Source organism: Aphelocoma coerulescens (genome assembly GCF_041296385.1).
Source record: "Aphelocoma coerulescens isolate FSJ_1873_10779 chromosome W unlocalized genomic scaffold, UR_Acoe_1.0 ChrW_unloc_scaf_3, whole genome shotgun sequence".
In the NCBI taxonomy this organism is placed as follows: domain Eukaryota; kingdom Metazoa; phylum Chordata; class Aves; order Passeriformes; family Corvidae; genus Aphelocoma; species Aphelocoma coerulescens.
In genome coordinates, this window is record NW_027184082.1 from 2409425 (window position 1) to 2432292 (window position 22868).

At 45.6% G+C, this 22868-nt stretch overlaps 1 protein-coding gene across 4 annotated transcripts in view; it reads left to right on the forward strand.

Moving 5' to 3' along the window:
* LOC138102852 (ubiquitin-associated protein 1-like) overlaps positions 1-22868 on the forward strand; it is an 82769-nt gene that overhangs the window by 15304 nt on the left and 44597 nt on the right. For all 4 annotated transcript variants that reach the window (XM_069000600.1, XM_069000601.1, XM_069000602.1 and 1 more), the window contains one exon: positions 17591-17631. In XM_069000600.1, the coding sequence (XP_068856701.1) occupies positions 17598-17631 (34 nt within the window). In that variant the 5' untranslated portion in view covers positions 17591-17597. The remainder of the gene's footprint in view (positions 1-17590; positions 17632-22868) is intronic.

Genomic DNA, 22868 nt, shown 5'->3' on the forward strand with positions numbered 1-22868 from the left:
AGCAGTTGCTCTGCTCATCAAATTTAGGACTTGTTTCAGTACTGCATTGTGAAATTATTATAGCCCTCACCAGTGGTATGAATGTTGTATCATATTTTCTTGCTTTTTCTCCCCTCTAGAATGTAGGAATTGCACAGCATATTTATATTTTCTGGCATGGTTTATCATGCAAATGTCTGTCTTGCTGCTATTGTATTTCGAGGAGGGGGAAATGGTCTAGTTTACCACCCTGTCCTGGTTTCAGCTGGGATAGAGTTCTTTTTTTCTTAGTAGCTGTTACAGTGCTGTGCTTTGGATTCAGTATGGGAATAATGCTGATAACACACTGATATTTTGGCTGTTGCTGAGCAGGGCTTACCCTAAGTCATGGGCTTTTCAGTGTCTCATGCTCTGCCAGGATGGAGCTGCACAAAGAGCTGGGAGGGGGCATGGCTGAGACAGCTGATCTGAACTGGCCAAAGGGATATTCCATTCCTTAGAACATCATGCTCAGTATATAAACTGGGTAAATTTATTGGGTTTGCATGGCCAGGCTTTGGTAGCTGAGGGGCTACAGGGGTGGCTTCTGTGAGAAGCTGCCTGAAACTTCCTCCATGTCTGGCAGAGCCAATCCCTGGCAGCTCCAAAGACAGACATGCCACCGGTCAAGGCTGGGCCAATTAGAAATGGTGGTAAGGCCTCTGTGATAACATATTTAGGATGAAAGAAAAAAAGTGATCGTGCAGTTGTAATTGCAGACAAAGAAGAGGAGGGTGAGAACATGTGAGAGGAACAACTGCAGACACCAAGGTCAGTGGAGAAGGAGGGGGAGGAGCTGCTCTGGGCACTGGAGCCAAGATTCCTTTGCAGCCTATGGTGAAGACCATGGTGAAGCAGGCTGTGCCCCTGCAGCCCATGAAGATCCATGGGGGATGCAGAGATCCACCTGCAGCCCCTGGAGGAGCCCCACACCAGAGCAGGGAGATGCCTGAGAGGAGGCTGTGACCCTGTGGGAGGCCTGTGGAGAGAGGCGCCCATGATGGAGCAGCCTGTCCTTGAAGGAATGCACCCCATGGAAGAGTGACCCACACTGCAGCAGTCTGGGGGAGGACTGTTGCCTGTGGGATGGACTCACATTGGAGACGTTCGCGGAGAACTGTCTCCCATGGGAGGGTCCCCATGTTGGTCCAGGGGAAGGACTCCTCTCCCTGAACAGTGGGAGAAACAATGTGTGATGAACTGACCATAACCCCCATTCCTGTCTCCCTGTGCTGCTTGGGGAGGAGGTAGAGCTGGGAACGAGGGAGGAGTAGGGGGAAGGTGTTTTAAGGATTTCTTTTACTTCTCATTATCCTGCTCTGATTTTGTTACTAATAAATTCAATTAATATCTCTAGGGCCTGTTTTGCCCATGGTGGTATTTAGGGAGTGATCTCTCCTGGTCCTTAACTCATGAACCCTTCGTTATATTTTCTCTCCCCTGTCCTGGTGCAGAGGGGAGTGGGAGAGCAGCTTTAGTGGGTGCCTGGCATCTAGCCAGGGTCAACCCACTACGGGGAGTTACCCAAAAGGGGGCTGATTGATGTTTGGGGATGGGCTGTGTATCAGTCAGCGGGTGGAGAGCAATTGTGCATCAGTCATTTTTCTTGGGGTTTATCTTTCACTTTCCTCCCCCTTTTTATTAATATTATTATTATTTTAAACTTTACTTTGTTTCAGTTATTAAACTGCTCTTATCTCAACCCATGAGTTTTACTTTTTTTTTTTCTAATTCCCCTCCCTTTCCCACTAGGGTGGGGTGGAAGTGAGCAAGCAGCTGTGTGGTACTCTTGTTGCCAGTTGGGGTTAAACCATGACACCCTTTTCTTGGTGGTGATGTAGCTTCTACATTAGTGAAGCTGATCTTGAGGCCAAAAAAAGATGTACAATTTTTTTTCTTTTCTGCTTATCCATTTAGATGATCTTTTAATAACTTGGGTAGCAGTCAATAGTAGGAACTACACTAAACCCACATCTGTTCTTGGAGTTGACAGAACCTGTGTTATCTCCTTATATGTTATGTTTGGAAGTCAGGCCAGCCTTAGATGTTAGTTGCAGATGCTTTTCACTTGTGACAGGGCTCTCTTTTTGGAAAGGGTCCATTTTAAAAAGGTCACCCATTTGCTGCAACAGTTAAATGGGAATTTAGAATAGGTAAATCTTCTAGACTCTTGTTTGACCCATTAGTCTCTGGCCAAAGAAAAAGCTTGCACTGATCTGCCTTGACCACAGGACTGTCTATAAGTAATTTTTGATTTTCTTATGTTCTTGCCTGTGAAACTTGTAGTTCTAGAGGCTTGTGTGGTATAAAAGCTTCAGCTTCATTGGGAACTTATATGGCTGGTAAGTCATTCAGTGATTGAAAAAGTGTACTGTGTTTTCTTATCCTTGTAGTGTTTTCCCTTATTTTTGGGTGAAATGTATAGCAAATGAACTTATGTTTCAAATATACAGTCAATATCTTGAAGGAGGAATAGAGCTGTCCATTATCAGTTAAGAGCCTTAAATCCTTAACCAGCCCAAATAGTATGTGTTTTTAGCAAGTGCAGTGTCTTTAATCACAGAATCATAGAATATGCTGCGTTGGAAGGGACCCAAAAGGATCATCGAATCCAACTCCTGGCCCTGCACAGGACCATCCCTGAGAGTCACACCCTGTGCCTGAGAGTATTGTCCAATCACTTCTTGAAGTCTGTCAGGCTTGGTGCTGTGACCACTTCCCTGGGGAGCCCGTTCCAGTGGCCAACCACCCTCTGGGTCAAGAACCTCTTTCTAATATCCAACCTAAACCTCCCCTGATACAACTTCAGGTCATTCCCTCAGGTCCTGTCACTGGTCACCAGAGAGAAGAGATCAGTGTCTGCCTCTCCTCTTCCCCTCACAAGGAAGTTGTAGACTGCAATGAGGTCTCCCCTCAGCTGATCCTTATATGTTTTCCTCTCAAGGTCCTTCACCATCTTCACAGTCCTCCTTTGGATGCTCTCTAATAGTTTAATATTTTTCTTATATTGTGGTGGCCAAAGCTGCTCATGATATTCCAGGTGAGGCTGCCCCAGTGTAGACCAGAGCAGGACAATCCCCTCCCCTGACCGGCTGGTGATGCTGGACCTGATGCCCCCCAGGACATGGTTGGCCCTCCTGGCTGCCAGGGCACTGCTGACTTTCTGTCGACCAGGACCCCCAGGTCCCTTTCCATGGCACTGCTTTCCAGTGTCTCATTCCCCAATCTGTCCGTACGTCCAGGGTTGTCTCATCCCAGGTGCAGAATCCAGCACTTTCCCTTGTTGATCTTCATATGGTTTGTTATTGCCCAGCCCTCTAATTTGTCATGATCTCTCTGCAGGGCCTCCCTGCCTTTGAGGGAATTAACAGCTCCTCCCAGTTTTGTATCATCTGCAAACTTGCTTAGTATCCCTTCCAGTCCTGTGTCCAAAGTCATTTATGAAGATGTTGAAGAGCACAGGGCCTAAAATAGAGCCCTGTGGAACCCCACTAGTGACAGGTCACCAGTCTGATGTCACCCCATTCACTAAAACCCTTTGTGCCTGACCTGTGAGCCAGTTGCTCACCCATCACATGATGTGTTTATCCAGCTGTGTGCTGGACAGTTTGTCCAGAAGGATCCTGTGAGAGACAGTATGACCAAAGTGGGACACGACATGAAGATAGCTGTGTAACTACAGGTGTATAACGTTAATGTAATAAATCCGTATGGAATGAGAGTGAGAGATGCCATGCTTCTCTGAGAGTGTATGGAAGGGCTGCCTTCTGCTTTAACTTCCCATTGACTAATATGTACTGAAGCAGAAGGTCTAGTTGCCCATTATGTCATGCTAAACAATGGTACAATTTGAAAAATCAATTTCTCCTAATGTTTGTCACTGCTAGGAAGATGCTATCCAACATCTGCATGTAAAGCCCTATATATGGATGTCATTGCCATTGCTAGAGTGTTGTCTCATAATCCAATAATGTGATCTGCATGCAGACCTACTCTTCAGGGACTCTTTTCTCCATGTCTTTCCTACTCACACATTCTGGAAATGTTTTTAAAAGTGGTGTTTTATTGATTCCTGTCCTTCTGCTCCTCAGTCATTGCACTGGAAATAACTGAATTAGTTTGATGTTATGGGCTGTCCTTCAAATTTAGATCTTTTGTTACAGTTGCTTGGGTTTTTGATCCATGGAGTGTGTATGCTGCAGAGATCTCATCCCTTCCTCCCTCCACTGTTGTCAGTGTAACCCCTACTCTGCATTTACCTAAATGTAGGGTGACCAATTGTACTTATATCCCATAAGGTGAAGGCATGTAATTAATTTGTTTTAACCAGCAAATATTGAAAATTGAATGGAAACTTCCTACCAGCGTTTGCTTCAAGGAGGGTCTGGTTTGTTCTTGTTGATCTTAAAATAGGCCAAGAATCTTAATGTACTTTATCTCCTGGATTTCAGTAGATGTATTTAAAACTTTTTTTTTCTGTTAAGACTGGTCATAGTGATGTTTACTCTTTTTTTCTGCAGGAGGTGTAGTTGTGATGTGTCAAATATAGTTGTACAATGACTTTATCCAAAGAGTTATTATCAGTGGCTCAATATCACTGTGCTTTATGAAAGGAGAGTATCTCCATGCAGATGACTGTACTTGTTTGCAGAATTGTTAGAGGTACAAAGCAGAAGCAGTTGCTGCAGATTTTGGGGTGATGTCATCCATTTGGAGACTGCGATAAATGAAAACAGAATCCGTTTTGTACTGTAGTAGACTGATCAGCTTTTTACTGTCAGTCTCAGAGACCTCAATTGTGTAGCAATAATGGAATGCTTACAGAGGTGGAAAGCTTTGATAGAACCTTGACTTTTGTTTTATCTTAGCAACAAGCACTTTCTACTTCTGGTTTTGTTGCATATACAGCAAACAGAATTGTTAGGCATTGCACACAGTAACACAAGAACAAGCTGCCAGCCACATTTCATCACCTCCTTTCCAAAAAACTTTTAATTAAAATAGTGTCTTGCAACTAATCATATTTGATAGGCTATTCAGGGACCACTATTTACAAGCATCTTGTTGTTGCTCTGTCTTGCACTATATACAGAATGCTGATGTTGGTTTTAGCCTTTTACTTGCACTGAAACAAGTAGATATAGTAAAAACTTAAACCACTGTCTAAATCTGAAATACCTGTGGTGCATTAGAAATCAATCACTTGAATCAAACTGCTTTTCACTGCTTTTCAGTGTACAATCAGTAGTAGTTCATGAATGTAATATAGGCAGCAAAAATTAATCTCTTTAAAGTTGGGGGATTTTTTTGTATCTTTGTAGTTTTCAGAGTTATTGGTGCATCCTCAGTTGAGCATTCTTAGGCTACACAATGTGTATTAGAAGGTGTCTTGGCTTGAAAGACAGGTTTCTGCTAAGGAAGGCAGGAGCCCCCCTTGGAATGGCAGATGCAACCCCCCTTCCCTCCAAGTTATTATAATTTTGAAATCAAGGGGCTTTTAGGCAAAGATGTGGAAAATAGGAATAACAGTTTTTTACTATTCTATATCTATATGTGTATAACCAGTCAAACAAACAACAATAACTATGGCAGTAACAGCAAACAATCACAAACCCAGTGCCAGCCTTCTCGGCTGTCAGGCCCTTTCCCCTCGGGTGCAGTTCTGGTCGCAGCCGGCAGGGGCGCTGGCCGCTCCCAGTGAGCAGGGCCGGTGCGATGGTTCCCCCGCGGCTGCAGGGGGAGCTCCGGAGCGAGCTCAGGGAGGACACGGCACTGGTGCCCTAGGATCCCGGGGAGGGATGGAACAAAACCTTCACAAACCCCTGGGCAGCCGATCCCGGTGTCCAGCTGGACCCTCAGGAACAGCAGGCTGGAACGGCAGGGACGAACACAAATCACGGGTGGCAGACGAGATGTATCCAAACGGGGAACCCCCGGAGGTCTGGGCAGGCAGGGCGAGCAGGGCTACAATGCAGCAAAGACTCGAATCAACGGCGGGGGCAGGGTGGCCACGGCCCGGCTCCCAACAGGGCAGGGAAAGGTGGGCTTTGGGATCCCGGGGTTTTTCTCTGGCAGAAGTAAAAGCTGCCGAAGAAACAGCCTCTCTCTCTGTTCAACCCCTGGAGACCGACTGCCCACACACCCAGGTGAAACAAAAGAGTAGCCAGATGCACCCAACCCCCATAGGCGCCTCTTTTTTTTTCTTAAGTACCCAGCAATTTGTCTCCCTAGCAACACGTATGAGAAAATTTCTTTAACAGGAAAAAAAAACCCAGGAGAGCTCCTAAAACCCCAACATTATCAACCCCGAGTTTTTCCCATACTAACATGTTACATGAAACTTAACCCTTTTAACCATATAAATACATGCATCACCCGAATTATATACATATATACATGCTGATACTGATACAAGTACAGAGCCATGGGTAGTGCACCCTAAAACAAGGTCCCCTTGAGGTATGCATCGGGTGTCTCCATCCTTTTGCATCACCCACCAGGTGCAACTTGGTCCCTGAGCGAAGACAACCCCACGGATGGGTCTGTCTTTGCTCAAGGCAGAATTAACCCAGACAGTTTTTCCAAGCATACCTCTCATGTGTACCACTGGAACCTTATCTCCATCTGTTGTTTGTAGGGGTTTGGATTGGGCAGGGCCTGCTCGGCTGGTGGAGCCTCGGGTGTTAACTAACCAAGTGGCTCTTGCTAAATGCACCTCTTGGTTTTTGAAAGTCCCCCAGCCCAGTGCCTTCAAGGTGGTTTTAAGCAATCCATTACACCGCTCAACATTCCCAGCTGCTGGTGCATGGTAAGGGATGTGGTACACCCATTCAATGCCATGTTCTCTAGCCCAGGTGTTTATAAGGCCGTTCTTGAAATGAGTCCCATTATAAGACTTGATTCTCTCAGGGGTACCATACCTCAGAAGGACTTGCTTTTCAAGGCCCAGGATGGTGTTACAGGCAGTAGCCTGAGGCACAGGGTAGGTCTCCAGCCATCCAGTGGTGGCTTCTACCATGGTGAGCACATAGCGCTTGCCTTGGCGTGTTTGGGGCAGTGTGATGTAATCAATGTGCCAGGCCGCCCCATACTTGTATTTGGACCACCGCCCACCATACTACAGGGGCTTCACCTGTTTGACCTGCTTGATCGCAGCGCATGTCTCACAATCATGGATCACCTGGGAGATACTGTCCAGGGTTAGATCCACCCCTGGATCTCATGCCCACTTATAGGTGGCATCTCTGCCCTGATAGCCTGAGGCATCATGGGCCCATCGAGCTAGGAGCAACTCTCCTTTATGTTGCCAATCTAAGTCTATCTGGGACACCTCTATTTTCGCAGCCTGATCTACCTTTTTGTTGTTACGATGTTCTTCATTAGCCCGGCTCTTGGGGACGTGAGCATCTACATGACGGACTTTCACGGATAGCTTCTCTACCCGAGTGGCAATGCCTTTCCACTCATCAGCAGCCCAGATTGGTTTTCCTCTGTGCTGCCAGTTTGCCTTATTTCACCTTTCCAGCCAACCCCACAGAGCATTGGCTACCATCCATGAATCAGTGTAGAGGTAGAGCTTTGGCCACTTCTCTCTTTCACCTATGTCCAGAGCTAATTGAACAGCTTTGATTTCAGCAAATTGGCTCGATCCACCTTCTCCTTCAGTAGCCTGTGCAACTTGTCGTGTGGGGCTCCCTACAGCGGCTTTCCATTTCCAGCTAGCGCCTACAATTCGGCAGGAATCATCAGTGAAGAAGGCGTATTGTCTTTCACTCTCTGGTATCTCATTATATGGTGGGGCTTCTTCAGCACGCGTCACCTGCTCCTCTTCTTCTTCAGAAGATAACCCAAAAGTCTCACCTTCTGGCCACTTCGTAATTATTTCCAAGATCCCAGGGCGACTTGGGTTTCCAATTCGGGCGCGCTGCGTGATGAGGGCGATCCATTTGCTCCAAGTAGCGTCAGTGGCGTGATGCGTGGAAGGAACCTTTCCTTTGAACATCCATCCCAGCACCGGTAGTCGGGGTGCCAGCAGGAGTTGTGCCTCTGTGCCGATTACTTCTGAGGCAGCTTGGACTCCTTCATAAGCTGCCAAGATTTCCTTCTCTGTGGGAGTGTAGTTAGCTTCAGACCCTCTGTAGCTTCAGCTTCAGAATCCCAGTGGTCAGCCCCAAATCTCACCAGGCACCTTCTGCCAGAGGCTCCAGGACAGACCATTGTTCCTGGCTGCAGAGTAGAACAAGTTCTTCACCTCTGGTCCTGTCCTGACTGCGCCAAGGGCTACCGCATGAGCGATTTCCTGCTTGATCTGGGTGAAGGCTTGCTGCTGTTCAGGGCCCCAGTGGAAATCATTCTTCTTGCGGGTAACCAGGTAGAGAGGACTCACGATCTGGCTGTACTCAGGAATGTGCATTCTCCAGAAACCTATGGCACCTAGGAAAGCTTGCGTTTCCTTCTTACTGGTCGGTGGAGTCATTGCTGTGATCTTATTAATGACCTCAGTGGGAATCTGATGTCGTCCATCTTGCCACTTTACTCCCAGGAACTGGATCTCTTGGGCAGGTCCCTTGACTTTGCTCTTCTTGATGGCAAAACCAGCTTCCAGGAGAATTTGGATGATTTTCTCTCCTTTCTCAAATACCTCCGATGCCGTGTTCCCCCACACAATGATGTCATCAATGTACTGCAGATGTTCTGGGGCCTCACCCTTTTCCAGTGCAGCCTGGATCAGTCCATGGGAGATGGTGGGACTGTGCTTCCACCCCTGGGACAGTCGGTTCCAGGTGTACTGCACGCCCCTCCAGGTGAAGGCAAACTGAGGCCTGCACTCCGCTGCCAGAGGAATGGAGAAAAATGCATTAGCAATGTCGATAGTGGCATACCACTTTGCTGCTTTGGACTCCAGCTCGTACTGGAGCTCCAACATGTCTGGCACAGCAGCGCTCAATGGTGGGGTCACTTCATTCAAGCCACGATAGTCCACAGTCTATCTCCATTCCCCCTCAGACTTGCGCACAGGCCAGATGGGGCTGTTGAAGGGTGAGTGGGTCTTGCTGACCACCCCTTGGCTCTCCAGCTCACGGATCATCTTGTGGATGGGGATCACAGCATCTCGATTTGTCAGGTACTGCCGGTGGTGCACTGTCGAGGTGGCAATTGACACTTGTTGCTCTTCCACTTTCAGGAGCCCAACTGCAGAAGGATTCTCCGATAGTCCAGGCAGGGTGTTCAATAGCCTAATGCCCTCTGCCTCCACAGCAGCAATCCCAAATGACCACCTGAGTCCTTTTGCGTCTTTTTAATAACCGTTCCGGAGGAAGTCTATCCACAGAATACACGGGGCCTCTGGGCCTGTCACAGTTGGATGCTTTTGCCACTCCTTCCCAGTCATGCTCACCTCAGCTTCTAACAGGGTCAACTGCTGTGATCCCCCAGTCACCCCAGCGATAGAAACAGGTTCTGCCCCCACATGTCCCGATGGCATTAAAGTACACTGTGCCCCAGTATCAACCAACGCATCATATTTTTGTGGCTCTGATGGGCCAGGCCATCGAATCCACACCGTCCAGAAAACCCGGTTCTCCTGTGCCTCTTCCTGGCTAGAGGCAGGGCCCCTCTAGCCCTGGTTATCATTCTTTCCCTGGGCGTACATGCTCGAGGTATCTTCAAGGGGATCTGACATATCATCCTCCCTTTTGTAATACCTGGCAGCTCGGTCACGGGAGGCTGAAGCTAATTTCACCTTAGCGGAACCCCCTCGGTTAGTGCCTCCCTCCTCTAGTTCACGCACCCGCGCTGCCAGGACAGAAGTGGGTTTCCCATCCCACCTTCTCATGTCTTCCCCATGCTCACATAGGAAAAACCATAGCTCAGCTCGTGGGGTGTACCCTCTCTCTCTAGCTGGGGGACGATGGGCTCTGACTTGGGGGCCTGTGACTTGCACTGGTGCCACACTGATCTTCCTCATCTCCTCCCTCATTTCCTTCCTCATCTCCTTCATCTCCTCTTTGAGGTCCTGGACCACAGCAGAGATGTGAGCTTTCTGCGGACCATTGACCATCCTGTCATAATTCCTGAGCTTGTTGGCAACAGAGCCCCCTGTTTCTCGGTTATTGTCAGCATCAATCGTTGCAATGAAGGTGGTGTATTGCGGTGGCCCTAGCTTTGCCAGGTTCCACATTATCTGTCCTGTGCACCTGACCTTATCGGGGTCATTATCGTGCTGTCCATCCTTCCCAAAGAGTACCTCTAATACTGCCACCTCTTAGCTGTTGGATCCCTTCCTCAAGTGTCTTCCACTGCATTCTATGATGGTACTCCAGCATTCTTTCTTTGTGAATGAATCTTTCTCTCACATTCATCAAGAGCCGCTCCCAGAGAGAAAGGGGTCCTGGCTCCCTCACAAATATCTGGTCCACACCTGGGTCCTCATTTAATGATCCCAGATACCTTGCCTCACCACTATCCAGTTGCACACCTGTGCCCATAAGATCCCAAACCCGAAGCAGCCAGGTGGTATAAGGCTCACGCCCTCTTCGCATAATGTCTTTTCGCATGTTACGGAGGCTGTCGTACGACAGGGACTCAGTGATGATTTCTGGCTCTGGCTCTCCTGCTGGTTGTGAGGGCCCTGGTTCCCCATCATCATTAACTGGTCATACTGATTTGGTCTTATACTTCCTCCTTTGCACAGGGGCGACTGCTGCTGGCTGTGGTTGTCCTTGTGGTTCAGCTGAAACCTGGATGGTTGTAACATCTGTGGGTTCCACTGCTGCACCATCAGACTCACCCTCTTTGGGGCAGGGAGAGGGTTTTTCACTAGCTGAGGAGGTGTATTCCCTTAGCACTTGGCATATCCTCTGGCGCACCTGGCTCATCTCCTGGTGCATCTCCTGCATCCCCTTCACCAGCACCCCCACCCAGTTCGGGTAGTCCATTTCTGAGGTGGGCTGTTGGGCAGTATCAGGCTGCGGGGCAGGATCAGGCTGTGGGGAAGGATCTCTAGTGTCTGGGCTGTATCAGGTTCTGGTGCAGGATCAGGCTCTGGGGTAGGATCTCTAGTCTCTGGGGCCGGTGTCTTGGTAGTTATCCAAGCCAATCTCAACTTAGCCCTGAGTGCTAAATAGAGTAGGCCTACCAGCACCAGTTGGTTAGTACTCAGAGGGAATCGAAACCCTTTGAAAAATGGTGGGGTAGGCCCAAAGAACTGGTTGAGGGGTTGGGAGAAAACTTCCCCTGGTGTCATTTCCTCACAGAAGGGACCATTTTTAACATAACCCCAAAAACATGCACTCAGTGTGTGATAGCCCTTTATCCATGTACCCACATTCCGGAGGAAGTTAAAAGCCCATGCATTCCTCACCTTCTGGACCCATAGTGCAAACTGGATAAGAGCAATGGTAGCCTTAGTCAGAGGACCCCTGTTTAGGTAAGGAGCTGCAAAGGGGAAGAATATAGCCACAACTACCTGCCACCAGAACCAGGGTAAACTAGACCACATAGTGCTGCCTTACAAGGTTCCTATATCCAGCACACAAAATTAAGTTATCCAGGAACGGTTATTCCTGTTTCACCTCTCTCTCTTAATGCCCTCAGGCCCCACCTTGGGCACCAAGATCTGTCTTGGTTTGAAAGACAGGTTTCTGCTAAGGAAGGCAGGAGCTCCCCTTGGAATGGCAGATGCAACCCCCCTTCTCTCCAAGTTATTATAATTTTGAAATCAAGGGGCTTTTAGGCAAAGATGTGGAAAATAGGAATAACAGTTTTTTACTATTCTATCTCTATATGTGTATAACCAGTCAAACAAACAACAATAACTATGGCAGTAACAGCAAACAATCACAAACTCAGTCCCAGCCTTCTCGGCTGTCAGGCTCTTTCCCCTCGGGTGCAGTTTCGCTCGCAGCCGGCAGGGGCGCTGGCGGCTCCCGGTGAGCAGGGCCGGTGCGATGGTTCCCCCGCGGCTGCAGGGAGAGCTCCAGAGCGAGCTTGGGGTGCACTTGGCAATGGCGGCTTGGGATCGCGGGAAGGGATGGAACAAAAGCCTCACAAACCCCTGGGCAGCTGATCCCCGTGTCCGGCCAGACCCTCAGGAACAGCAGGCTGGAACAGCAGGCTGGAACAGCAGGGACGAGCACAAATACCGGGTAGCAGACAAGATGTATCCAAACGGGGAATCCCCCGGAGGTCTGGGCAGGCAGGGCGAGCAGGGCTACAACGCAGTGAAGGCTCGAATCAACGGTGGGGGCAGGGCAGCCACGGCCCAGCTCCCAGCAGGGCAGGGAAAGGCGGGCTTGGGATCCTGGGGTTTTTCTCTGGCAGAAGGAAAAGCTGCCGAAGAAACAGCCTCTCTCTCTGTCCAAGCGCTGGAGAATGACTGCCCACACACCCAGGTAAAACAAAAGAGTAGCCAGATGCACCCCACCCCCATAGGCGCCTCTTTTTTTTTCTTAAGTACCCAGCAATTTGTCTCCCTAGCAACAGGTATGGGGGAAAATTCCTTTAACAGAAAAAAATCCAGGAGAGCTCCTAAAACCCCAACAGCAGGGAAAATGGAAATCGCAAGATTTTTTTTCTCTGAAAATCACAGATGTGCTAAACTGATTATAGTTGATAACTTGAGGCATTTTGATTTCCTCTGACCCATAAGAAATACTTTTCTCATTTTTCTGAAGGTGGGAGTTACTTCGGAAAATTCACGTGGTCTGGAATCTAGGCATGCTTGCACCGAAAAATGAAGGATATAGCAACAAAAGACCAATTCTTCTCAACAAATAGTTAAATTGGCTTGTGTTATCACTGAGAAAGCTGTTTCCGGTACCGTTAACAATAGGATGCTTTCAATTTGACCAGTCAGAGCTCTTTCAGAAGGAAAGGAATGTAGGTATAAACTTCAGGGGAAACACCAGTAGAAGGAACATCAAAATAAAATGATAATTGAAAAATACCCCAACTTCCTAGCAGCTTCTCACGGTAGTAAATTGTTTTCCTCATCTGTTGATGGGACTCTCCCTTTGGTATTGCTTGCCTGCACCCAGTCACACTTCTCTGTGTTCTCCTTGTTATCTGGCAGCACAGGTAAATAGTCATTCAGGTTTAAGTGGTGACATGTCAGGTGGGCTGTCTTGATAAGACACTTGGTTACCTGTGTTGTCCCTTCAAACCTTTCCAATTTGTCATCTCTCTCTTTGTGCCAGTTGTTTCTGTCATCAGTTTTGTCTTGTCAGTTCTCTGTTTCTTCAACTGTATTTTTTTGTTGTTGTTTTTGTGGTTGTTTCCCTTTATGTGTCCCCCTCCTCCCCTTCTATCATCATCACTCTTGAGATCCTCTGCTCTCATCTTGGGCTCTGCTATGCTGTGTTCCTCTGACTGTTTGGTTTTAAAAATGTTGCCCTGTTGACTCAGTGTTAAGTGGAAAATGAATATACAGGAAGGGAAGAGGTTGCCTTGGTGGCTGCTGACATAAAAGTTGCTTATAACTTTAGGCACTTGCAGTCCTGATCTCCTCTTCAGAGAATTAGTCAGAACCAAGAATGAGAGAATGAGGCTAAGGATGTCTATCGCTATCTCTGGCTCTGCAGCTTCTGTGCCGGAGTGCGAGGTGTAGCGATCTCTAAAAGGCATCTCCAAAGCGAAGCCGCTCAGCAGGATCAGCTATATACACTCACACATGCGTGCACGCACAAACACACGGATAGCTTCAGTAATATGGGTCGACGGCAAAGAGGCAGGAAGGATCTTGCATAGATTTCCATAGGAGCAGTTTATTGCTTCCACACTGTGAAGGGTTCTAGAGGCAAAGACCCAGAACAATGAGGAACTCAGGCTTAAGTACAGGAGTGGGGCTGAGGGCATGGGGGCAGTACAAAGGCGGGACTAGGGAATGGGGACCAATGGGGAAGCTATGGGGGAGTGGTGAGGGGCAAAGGCCAATGGGGAGAACAGGAAGGGGAAAGCCTTCTAAGGTATGAAACATATGAGGTAGCAAGGGGGCGGAGCGGCCAACAGCCAACCATGAACACAGAACTGGGGTAGATTACCATAACAGAACAGTGCATACTGGGAGAAGTCTTTCTGGTCACCCTAACCTGAGGAGGTTCTTTTGGTACTAGGGACTTGTCTTACGGAGAACTCTCTCTGTCCCTTGTAACGTAGGCTCACCGGCCACCACAGATGTCTACATTTATAGAAGTGAGCTTGCAGGTGACTGTAAGAAAACCTTGTAGTACTATGCAACTAACTTGTTTCCCTAGACCAGGAAAGGCGTTTTATGTTCTTTGTCAATTTAAAGCATGCAGTAAAGCATCAGGCCAAAATTTGTTCCCCTATGTGCCATTCCCACAGATCCCCTTCAGCATCCTTTTCTGGACTTTGTTCTCCAAAGGCAACAGTGATAGGGCTGCAGTCTTCCATTAGCTCATTTGGAGTAAGGCTTTGGGAGCAAGTCCTTTAAATTTCTAAAAGAGAAGTAACAAATGTAAACATATTTTTACTGCACAGTGTAGCAGCTTTGACTAAAGCAAATATAGTTCAGACCCAGAAGCATAGTAGCAACATCAGTAACTTTCTAACTGGCTGCAAATCTTTTTTTTTTTTTCTTTTCCCCTCCAAGCCAGCAAGACAGAGCAACAGCAAGATGCTTGTAACAGTGGTCCCTGAATAGCCTATCAAATCTGATTAGTTGCAAGACACTATTTTAACTAAAAGTTTTTTTGAAAGGTGATGAAATGTGGCTGGCAGCCTGTTCTAGTGTTACTGTGTGCAGTGTTTAACAATTCTGACAGTGCCTTCTGCAGTAATGGTATCTTAATAAGTGCACACACACAGTGCATCAGGAAGATCTGGTGTGATATAAACTCAAATGCTACCTGAATCTACAGTGTGACTGTCTCTCTGGAAATGGTGCATTTCATGATTAGTTTGCTATTGATGTGCCTTAGCTAGTTCTGTAGTTAAAATAAGGTGTTGCATATGGTAGAGGAATAATTTTTCCCATTGTACCTTAAACTTAATGCAGGTGCCTGGTCTGCACTAGGATTTTACTACAAGATTGCCAACAAAAGCAAGATACTTATTGTTTATGTGGGATATTTTGACACTGAGGATGCATCCAAGGCTTTATGCAGCTCCAGATTGATATACTACTGAAAACCTCCTTGGATGCTAGATGTGCACATCTTGAACTTTGCAGGATTTTTATGCATTGCTACTAGTGTCCCTGGAGTAAATTGATATTGTCATGGTAACTTTATGTTCTGTTACCCAAGATCAGTGTGTGAGATGGTAAACTTAATATGTCCTTGCAATGGCCTGCTGGAGAGGGGTTATAAATTACAATTCTAAAAATGATATCTTTGAATTTTCTTTTCAATGTCCTTTATGTAGGTACAGTCTGGAGTAAGCTGCTTCTGGTAAATGAGGTAGACAGCATAAACTCTATTGCCTGTAGATAACTGGTTCTGCATTGAAAAAACTTCCTTGTCAATTGAGTTGCCAAAGTGAGGAGGTTACTTTCATCAAAAATTTTAAATCCTTTAGAAAAATAGCACTTGCTTTTCAGTCTGAGGTAATAACTAGAAGAAAGACAAACTTGGAGAAATTAAAGAAAGTGTGTAGAGGCCTCCCAAGTACAATTCTGCTATAATAGTAGTGAATTATGGGCAGCTATAGTACATGCTTGCAGACAGTGCCTCAGTCTCCAATGACATACAGAGGACCGGTGAGGTACATGAAGTCTTTATGATTTCACATGTGGCCTGGCTTTTTTGATAATAACAAATCAAGTTGACATCTTAATTGCTACTCTCATACAGAGGAACTAGCAACATAGCAGCTTGTCTGACAGTGTGATCTGTGTCTGAAAGGTGTAGCCTATTTCATGTGCTGTAGTCTGCAGTCTGATCTCCCCCTCTGTGGCACTGGTACTAAAAAAGCCCATTCATCTCCAGTGGTTGACATGCAACTGTACTGGGTGGTCTTGTGGCTTTGCCCTTGATATCCTTCCTGAGGTGGCAGGCTCAGCACTGTTTCACCTCCTTTTTCTTCTGTCTTCAAAACTGCAATGGTTTTTTTGCTTCTGAGAAGCAGTTGCCAGCTTGTGCCAAAAACAGTTCTCTGGCTTTAGTGGACTGGTTTTGGACATAATGCCAATGTTGACAGAGATGGTGAGATGTGTTGAGAGGAACCTAACAAATGTCGAGCAGAATGACACTTTTATGTACAAGGTACACCTGGAGTTGCCCAGCATGACTCACTTGCCCATGGCTCAGTGTCTGCTCACTGTGTTTTAGTCTGGTTGCACCCAGGTAATCTTCATACAGCTTTGGCTTTAGCTGTGTGTTGAATTTCCATTAGCCAATATGGTTGGTTGACCTATTTATTTCAACATAATGTTGAAAGGGACTTGAGCACAGCAAAAGGGGCTTTCCTAAAGTACTTGAAACTGGCTCTTCTTGCCTCCAGATGTGTCAGCAGCTGTCAGGAGGAATAGCTAAGATGTCTGTATAATCCTCACCTTATGACACCCTTTAAGGTAACATTTGCAGTTAGAATCAGCAATGGAAACAGTGAGGCTAAGAGTAAGATCTTGATAGGGGAATGATGGGTGTGAATGTTAGATCTGCTCCACGTTGTGCCTTGAGTGCTGTCTGCTGCTGGTGGGGTGTATCAGATAACTTCATGTTTTTGAAGAATGGCTGTTGGGCATTTCATATAGCTGGAGGGCTTCAGAAACAAAGGGCAACTGATTCTTTGTTATGTATAATGCTACAAGGAGGACTTAAAAAAATAATTTATTTGAAGAATTATGCTGTGGTGTCTTAAGAAAGATATTGTGATGTATTTCTAATCTAGCAAAAGAACCAGTTATGTTATTGAACACATCATGAGCATCCTGGAGCAGCTCTTTCTCAGGACAGGCTGGCTCTGTGTTAAAAGCTGGCTAGGTGCTTCTGTGTTTAACATCTTGGCCATGTAGGATTTGCATCCAAATTTTAAGTTGTTAATAAAATTCTGTGGGCAGTGAATGAGGCCTCTTGTTAGCATTGTTTTCTTGTGTGTATCCAAAAATATCTTCCTAATGGTACCATTTATTGTATACCTGTATTGTGCATTACCCAGTGTGTCCAGACAAGTGCCATGCTGGCTGACTGCATACCTAGTATGATAATATCCCTTTTTAGAGCAGCGAGGATTAAACTGAAGAGGATAAGTGTGGTATTTCCAGTAAGAAGGGCTAGTCTTAATGCTAGGGGAGGCAGGGTATGCTCTGTGATGCTGGGACAGAGCGGCCTCTGAGCACTGTGATCTGGAAAACTGCCTTTCTGATCAACCTGGCTGCTTCTTGAGTCTGTTTGTCCTTTCTTCTTCATTTTGCCAGTTAGATTGTCAGCCCCTGGGCCAGATTATTTGTCTACTTAATCAATTCTCAGAGCTATAAAATAGTTTTTCTTCTCTGTCTTGGGAACAGGATAAACATGTCCCTTAATCTAGAGATAAGATGGTGTAGAACTGCATAGGCTTATGTTGTACTACATGTGCATAGTTGTTAAAGCTGTTTTAAATTGTTTTTCAGGTTCTAAATGGCTTCTAAGAAGTTGGGATCTGAGTGTCATGGTAAGTGAAATTTGGTGTCTCTGTCTCTTCAATAGGATGAATCCTACTATTGCTGCTGACTCATGTCCCAGCCTAGACAGTCCATAGAGACTAATCTGTTTAGCTTCCGAGTATTTTTTTTTGTTAGAAATGAAGTATCTTGCCTTCCTTCTTGCATAGGTACTTGCTGATGCCGTGCCTGTTCTCTGGCTAAACTGAAATTCAGTCTGTGACTGTTTCCTACTTGTTCATGACAGAATAATACCTTCCCCTTCCCCCCACTTCCCCCTTCAAAATCAAAGCTGAACTGCAGTTGTGATACTGATTTGATGTTTGCTGAAGTGGACACTAGATTTGTAGCTTCTTTATATGGAAGTCACATGAACAGCTGGATTGAAAGTGAAGCTTTTAATATATCATAGAACTATGCTTGCTTTTTGCTCAGCATTGAATTTTTTTCCTAAATTGGACTAATCTGGTTCAGCAGGCAAGTGAAGAAAAGAATTTCTTCTACATTTGAGATGCATAGTGTCATGTAGATGATTGGTATAATAAAAATTATTTGCCTGTATATGTGCTTACTTAAGGATTAATATTTCTGTGGAACATTAAAGTTCAGTTTGTTGTATGTAATGTATCTTCTTCAAATCAGTAATCATTCAATGCAGTACTGGGCAGTTCATGTGAAATTTCTAACATAATTTTTCATGCTGTAGAAACTTCTGCTTTTAGAAACTCAGCATTGATCTTTCTGGATAATCTTTCTGATAAGAGGGTCCTGGGGAATTCCATTTTTCTTTCAGCTTTTTATTCAGTCTTGCAAGTAAAAAGTTGAACTACAGAATAAGAAATGCCTCACTTAAATACATGGTTAAGGATTAATAAAAATGGCCAATCAAAACTTAATTTTTATATGGTCTCCTTTGTGGCCCAGTGATCCTGCTGCAAGATAATGAATTTATTTATTTGCTATCTGCCAGCTTTTTAGCAGTTGTTCTCTTCTATCTATGAACATTCTGAACTGCTTGTCTTTTGAGTCTATTTTTACCCCTCTCTTTTGCTTCCTAAACCAGACTAGCAAAGACACTGCTCAGAGCTAAAATTCAATGTCTTAAATATTTCTCAAAACAGTATGATGTGGTGGAACATGCTTCTGGCTTCAAAATAACAAAATCAAAACAAATGGTGCTGTAAGCTGGCTGCTTAACTTGTCTACTCTTTTGTGTACCTTCTGTTCCTAATACCAGTGACACTGTCATGGTATTGTTTCTGAGGAATAGTAAAGCAACTTCCTTGGCTTATTATGTCTTAAGAAATTAGCAGGGCAATTTTTTTCAGTTTTCTCCAGGCTTGTTAAGAATTAATTTGACCAAGTGAATTTTGGCTTGCTGTAAAGCATCTAGTCCAACAGCTACCTGTTTTTTATCAGTTCAGTGTCTCTGGCAGGCCGATGAAATCAGTCAATATAGTTGATGTATCTCTTGTACTTATTATTGAGCTGCTTATTGGAGGTTAGAGGACTGTTGTTGAATCACAGAATGGTTGAGGTTGGAAGGGAACTCTGGAGATGGTCATGTCCAAAACCCTGCTCAAGCAGAGCCACCTAAAGCTCCTACTCAGGACTGTGTTCAGATGGAGATGAAGATGGGAACATAAGGTATGGATGGAGAGGAAGGAACACTTTTCCTGTTTTGGAGGGTATTCTTAGCATACACCTATAAGTATGCCTAAGCATGTAACTTCAAATGATCTCGTCATTTGAATAATTGGAAGTTCAAGCTTAAGTTCCAGTAATTAGTACCATCTAGAAATACAGCTCTCATCTATTACACAAAAGGTTTGTTATATCAAGTGCAGTATGTTAATATTGCTGTTGTATTCTCACTGTCACTATATAACTTGAAAGCTTTTAATTCCAGTTTCTGAGAATTATGTGTGTTTTGTGACCACAAAAACTAAGTTCCACTTGGTTTCAAAACTGTTCCCCATTTATAACTAGTAACTGGTTTTATCTGAAATGTTTCCATTTTGCTACTGTAAGACAACAAAATCCTCGCTTGATGAGACATTTAAAAGGGCTTACGTTTTTTTTCATGTACTCTGAGTTACATGCATGGGAGAAATACCAACAAGATATTCTCAAGAGGTCAACACAAGAAAAATTTTACCGGCGACTTCAGAAAATCAGAGAACCTTGGCAAAAGGTTTAGAGCAGCATTCAATCAACATGAAACATTACACAAAGCCTTAAGTTAGCCCATTCAACTTAACAAACTCCAAGCCCATCTGATTTTAAGTTACTCAAAATTCCAAGAAGAGGGAATTAGAAGAAGAAAAAGAGTAAGACAGAGAAAAAACCAAACATAGCTACCACTCCTAGTTCCAGTGGTGTTCAGCTAATAGAAGTTCCAAGAGGAGGTAGGGTCAAGACATGTGCTTGTCTTGTGTCTCAGGTTAAATACCCTTTGGCTTTCCTGGGTCCTTCCCCCAGGTGTGACTTCTGGTTATCTGGCCACTCTGGGGCTAGACTGGGGCTCCAGGGGTGGGGAGTGGAGCATTGCCTCTGGTGTGATAGTGATTGGCAGCCACTGTGGGGCTGGGATACAGGCCCCGGGGGGCATGGGGTATACGGGGCAGTGCATTGCCTTACCAAAGGCAAGGCCCAACCTGCCCCTTCCCTCACACACATGCACCCAAAATTTTTCGAGCCAGAAACCTCCTCCAGTCTCTCATAGCTACCAAACTGGAGGACGCTTCTATGAATTGGCCAGCATAGTATACTAAAGTCTTACTCCTGTAGTGGAACCTTGGGCCAGGAATGGTCATATGGTACATGGTGTCAGAGATGAGACTGACAGGTACAATTTTGCCAGGGCTATTCTCAACTTCCTCAATATGCTTTTAACTGCTAGAAGGATGAAATGGCTAACAGCCATATTAAATAACAGTTAAAAAAACCCCTTTCATTGCTTCACTTTAAGATGTGACTCTTCACCAGTGGCTTGTATAATACTTCCTATACATAGGTTTTTCTTACTGCTTTAGAATTTGTCATTAAAAACAATTTGCACTCTTAGCCATCAGTGTGTTCAAGCAGAAGGGTCATTTGTTTATAAAAATAAAAGGATTCTTGTCTTTCTGGATCAGATTTTAACTTCATGTAGTGGGTTGATGCTGGCCAGATACCAGGCACCCACCAAAGCTGCTCTCTTACTCCCCTACACAGCTGCACAGGGGAGAGGAAATTTAACAAAGGGTTCCTGGGTTGAGATAAAGACTGGAAGAGATCACTCCCCAAATACTGTCACAGGCAAAACAGACTCAAATTAGAGATATTAATTGAATTTATTGCTAACAAAATCAGAGCGGGATAATGAGAAATAAAATAAAACCTTAAAAACACCTTCCCCCCACCCTTTCCTCCTTCCCGGCCAAGCAAGGAGACAGGGAATGGTGGTTATGGTCCGTTTATCACCAGTGGTTTCTCCCACTGCTCAGGGAAAGGAGTCATTCCCCTGCACCACTATGGGGTCCCTCCCACAGGAGACAGTTCTCTGCGAACTGCTCCAATGTGAGTCCATCTCATGAGCAACAGATCTCTGCGAACTGCTGCAATGTGAGTCCATCCCACGGGCAACAATCCTCCCCAAACTGCTGCAACGTGGGTCATTCTTCCACGGGGTGCAGTCCTTCAAGGACAGGCTGCTCCAGTGTGGGTGCCTCTCTCCATGGGCCTCCCACAGGGTCACAGCCTCCTCTCAGGCATCCCCCTGCTCCGGCATGGGGCTCCTTCAGGAGCTGCAGGTGGATCTCTGCATCCCCCATGGATCTCCATGGGCTGCAGGGGCACAGCTACTTCACCATGGTCTTCACCACGGGCTGCAGAGGAATCCCAGCTCCAGCACCTGGAGCAGCTCCTCCCCCTCCTTCTCCACTGACCTTGGCATCTGCATAGTTGTTCCTCTCACATGTTCTCACCCTGCTCTTCTTTGTCTGCAATTACAACTGCGCAATCACTTTTCTTTTCTTTGTTCTTAAATATGTTATCACAGAGGCCTTACCACCATTTCTAATTGGTCCAGCCTTGACCAGTGGCATGTCTGTCTTTGGAGCTGCCAGGGATTGGCTCTGCCAGACATGGAGGAAGCTTCTGACATCTTCTCCCAGAAGCCACCCCTGTAGCCCCTCAGCTACCAAAGCTTGGCCATGCAAACCCAATACACTTCACTAGACTAGTACTGTTCTGATTGGGCTGGAACAAAGTGAATACTATGACCATCAGTGTTTTGCTTCAAAAAGACTTTTAGTTGTCAAATGTCCTAAAACACTTGGTGCGTTTCTTAATGTGTGCTTGTGGGTTTTGTAGCAAAGTTGTATTAAAGATGAGGTTAAATCAGTGGTCATTATTTAAAAAAAAAAAAAAAAGCATACTGGGAAGAAACTAAGTGGGTTTTGTTGTTTGTTTTTTTCCTGTACCAAAACAGTGATGCTATGTAAATACCACAATGTGTGTTTGTATTCTCTGTGGCTAGTATCTATTTCAGACAAACAAGAAGTCTCTACAAGGGGAGGTGTCTTACAAGGGGAGGTGTTGTGAACGACACCACTTAGTGTGTCAATAGGTTTAATAAGATGAGTATTTGCAACACTTGAGTAATTTGGGCTGTGAGATCGGTTCATAGAGGTAATCCTGCTTCACTTGAATCATCCTGCTCAGAGCATAATTTGTGCCAGTGGGACTAAGCAGGGCATAGTAGCAGCAGTCGCACCAGACTCTGAGCAGTTGAGAGATCTGGTGGTCTCTGACCTGGCCATGATTTATCACTCTCAGTGCAAAGGCTGTCACAGTTGCTATTTCTACATAAGCAAATGCTTTGGCATATCCAGGTTCTCAAATTGCCAGTTCAAATACAATTTGGATGCCATGTTGCAAATAATGGTGTTGGTGGCCAGTGAGGTGCCATCTGGACCCTGTGTTGTGCAATGCTCGAATATTTGCTTCTCAGTAAGAATCAGTGAAAATACTATTATATTCTCCCTGGAACACTTTTTCATCCTGATGGTGCAGATAGGATGTAGGTTATTTGGCCTGATGGTTTCAAAGCTGGAAGAAATACCATTTTTGTCCAACAGGACTCTGGGACCAGACACTGGTGCATAGTATGAGAGTTTAAGTGACGATAGCACATAAGGACAGGACCTGGGGATCCTGGTCGACGGAAAGTTGAATATGAGTCATCAGTGCCCTGGCAGCCAGG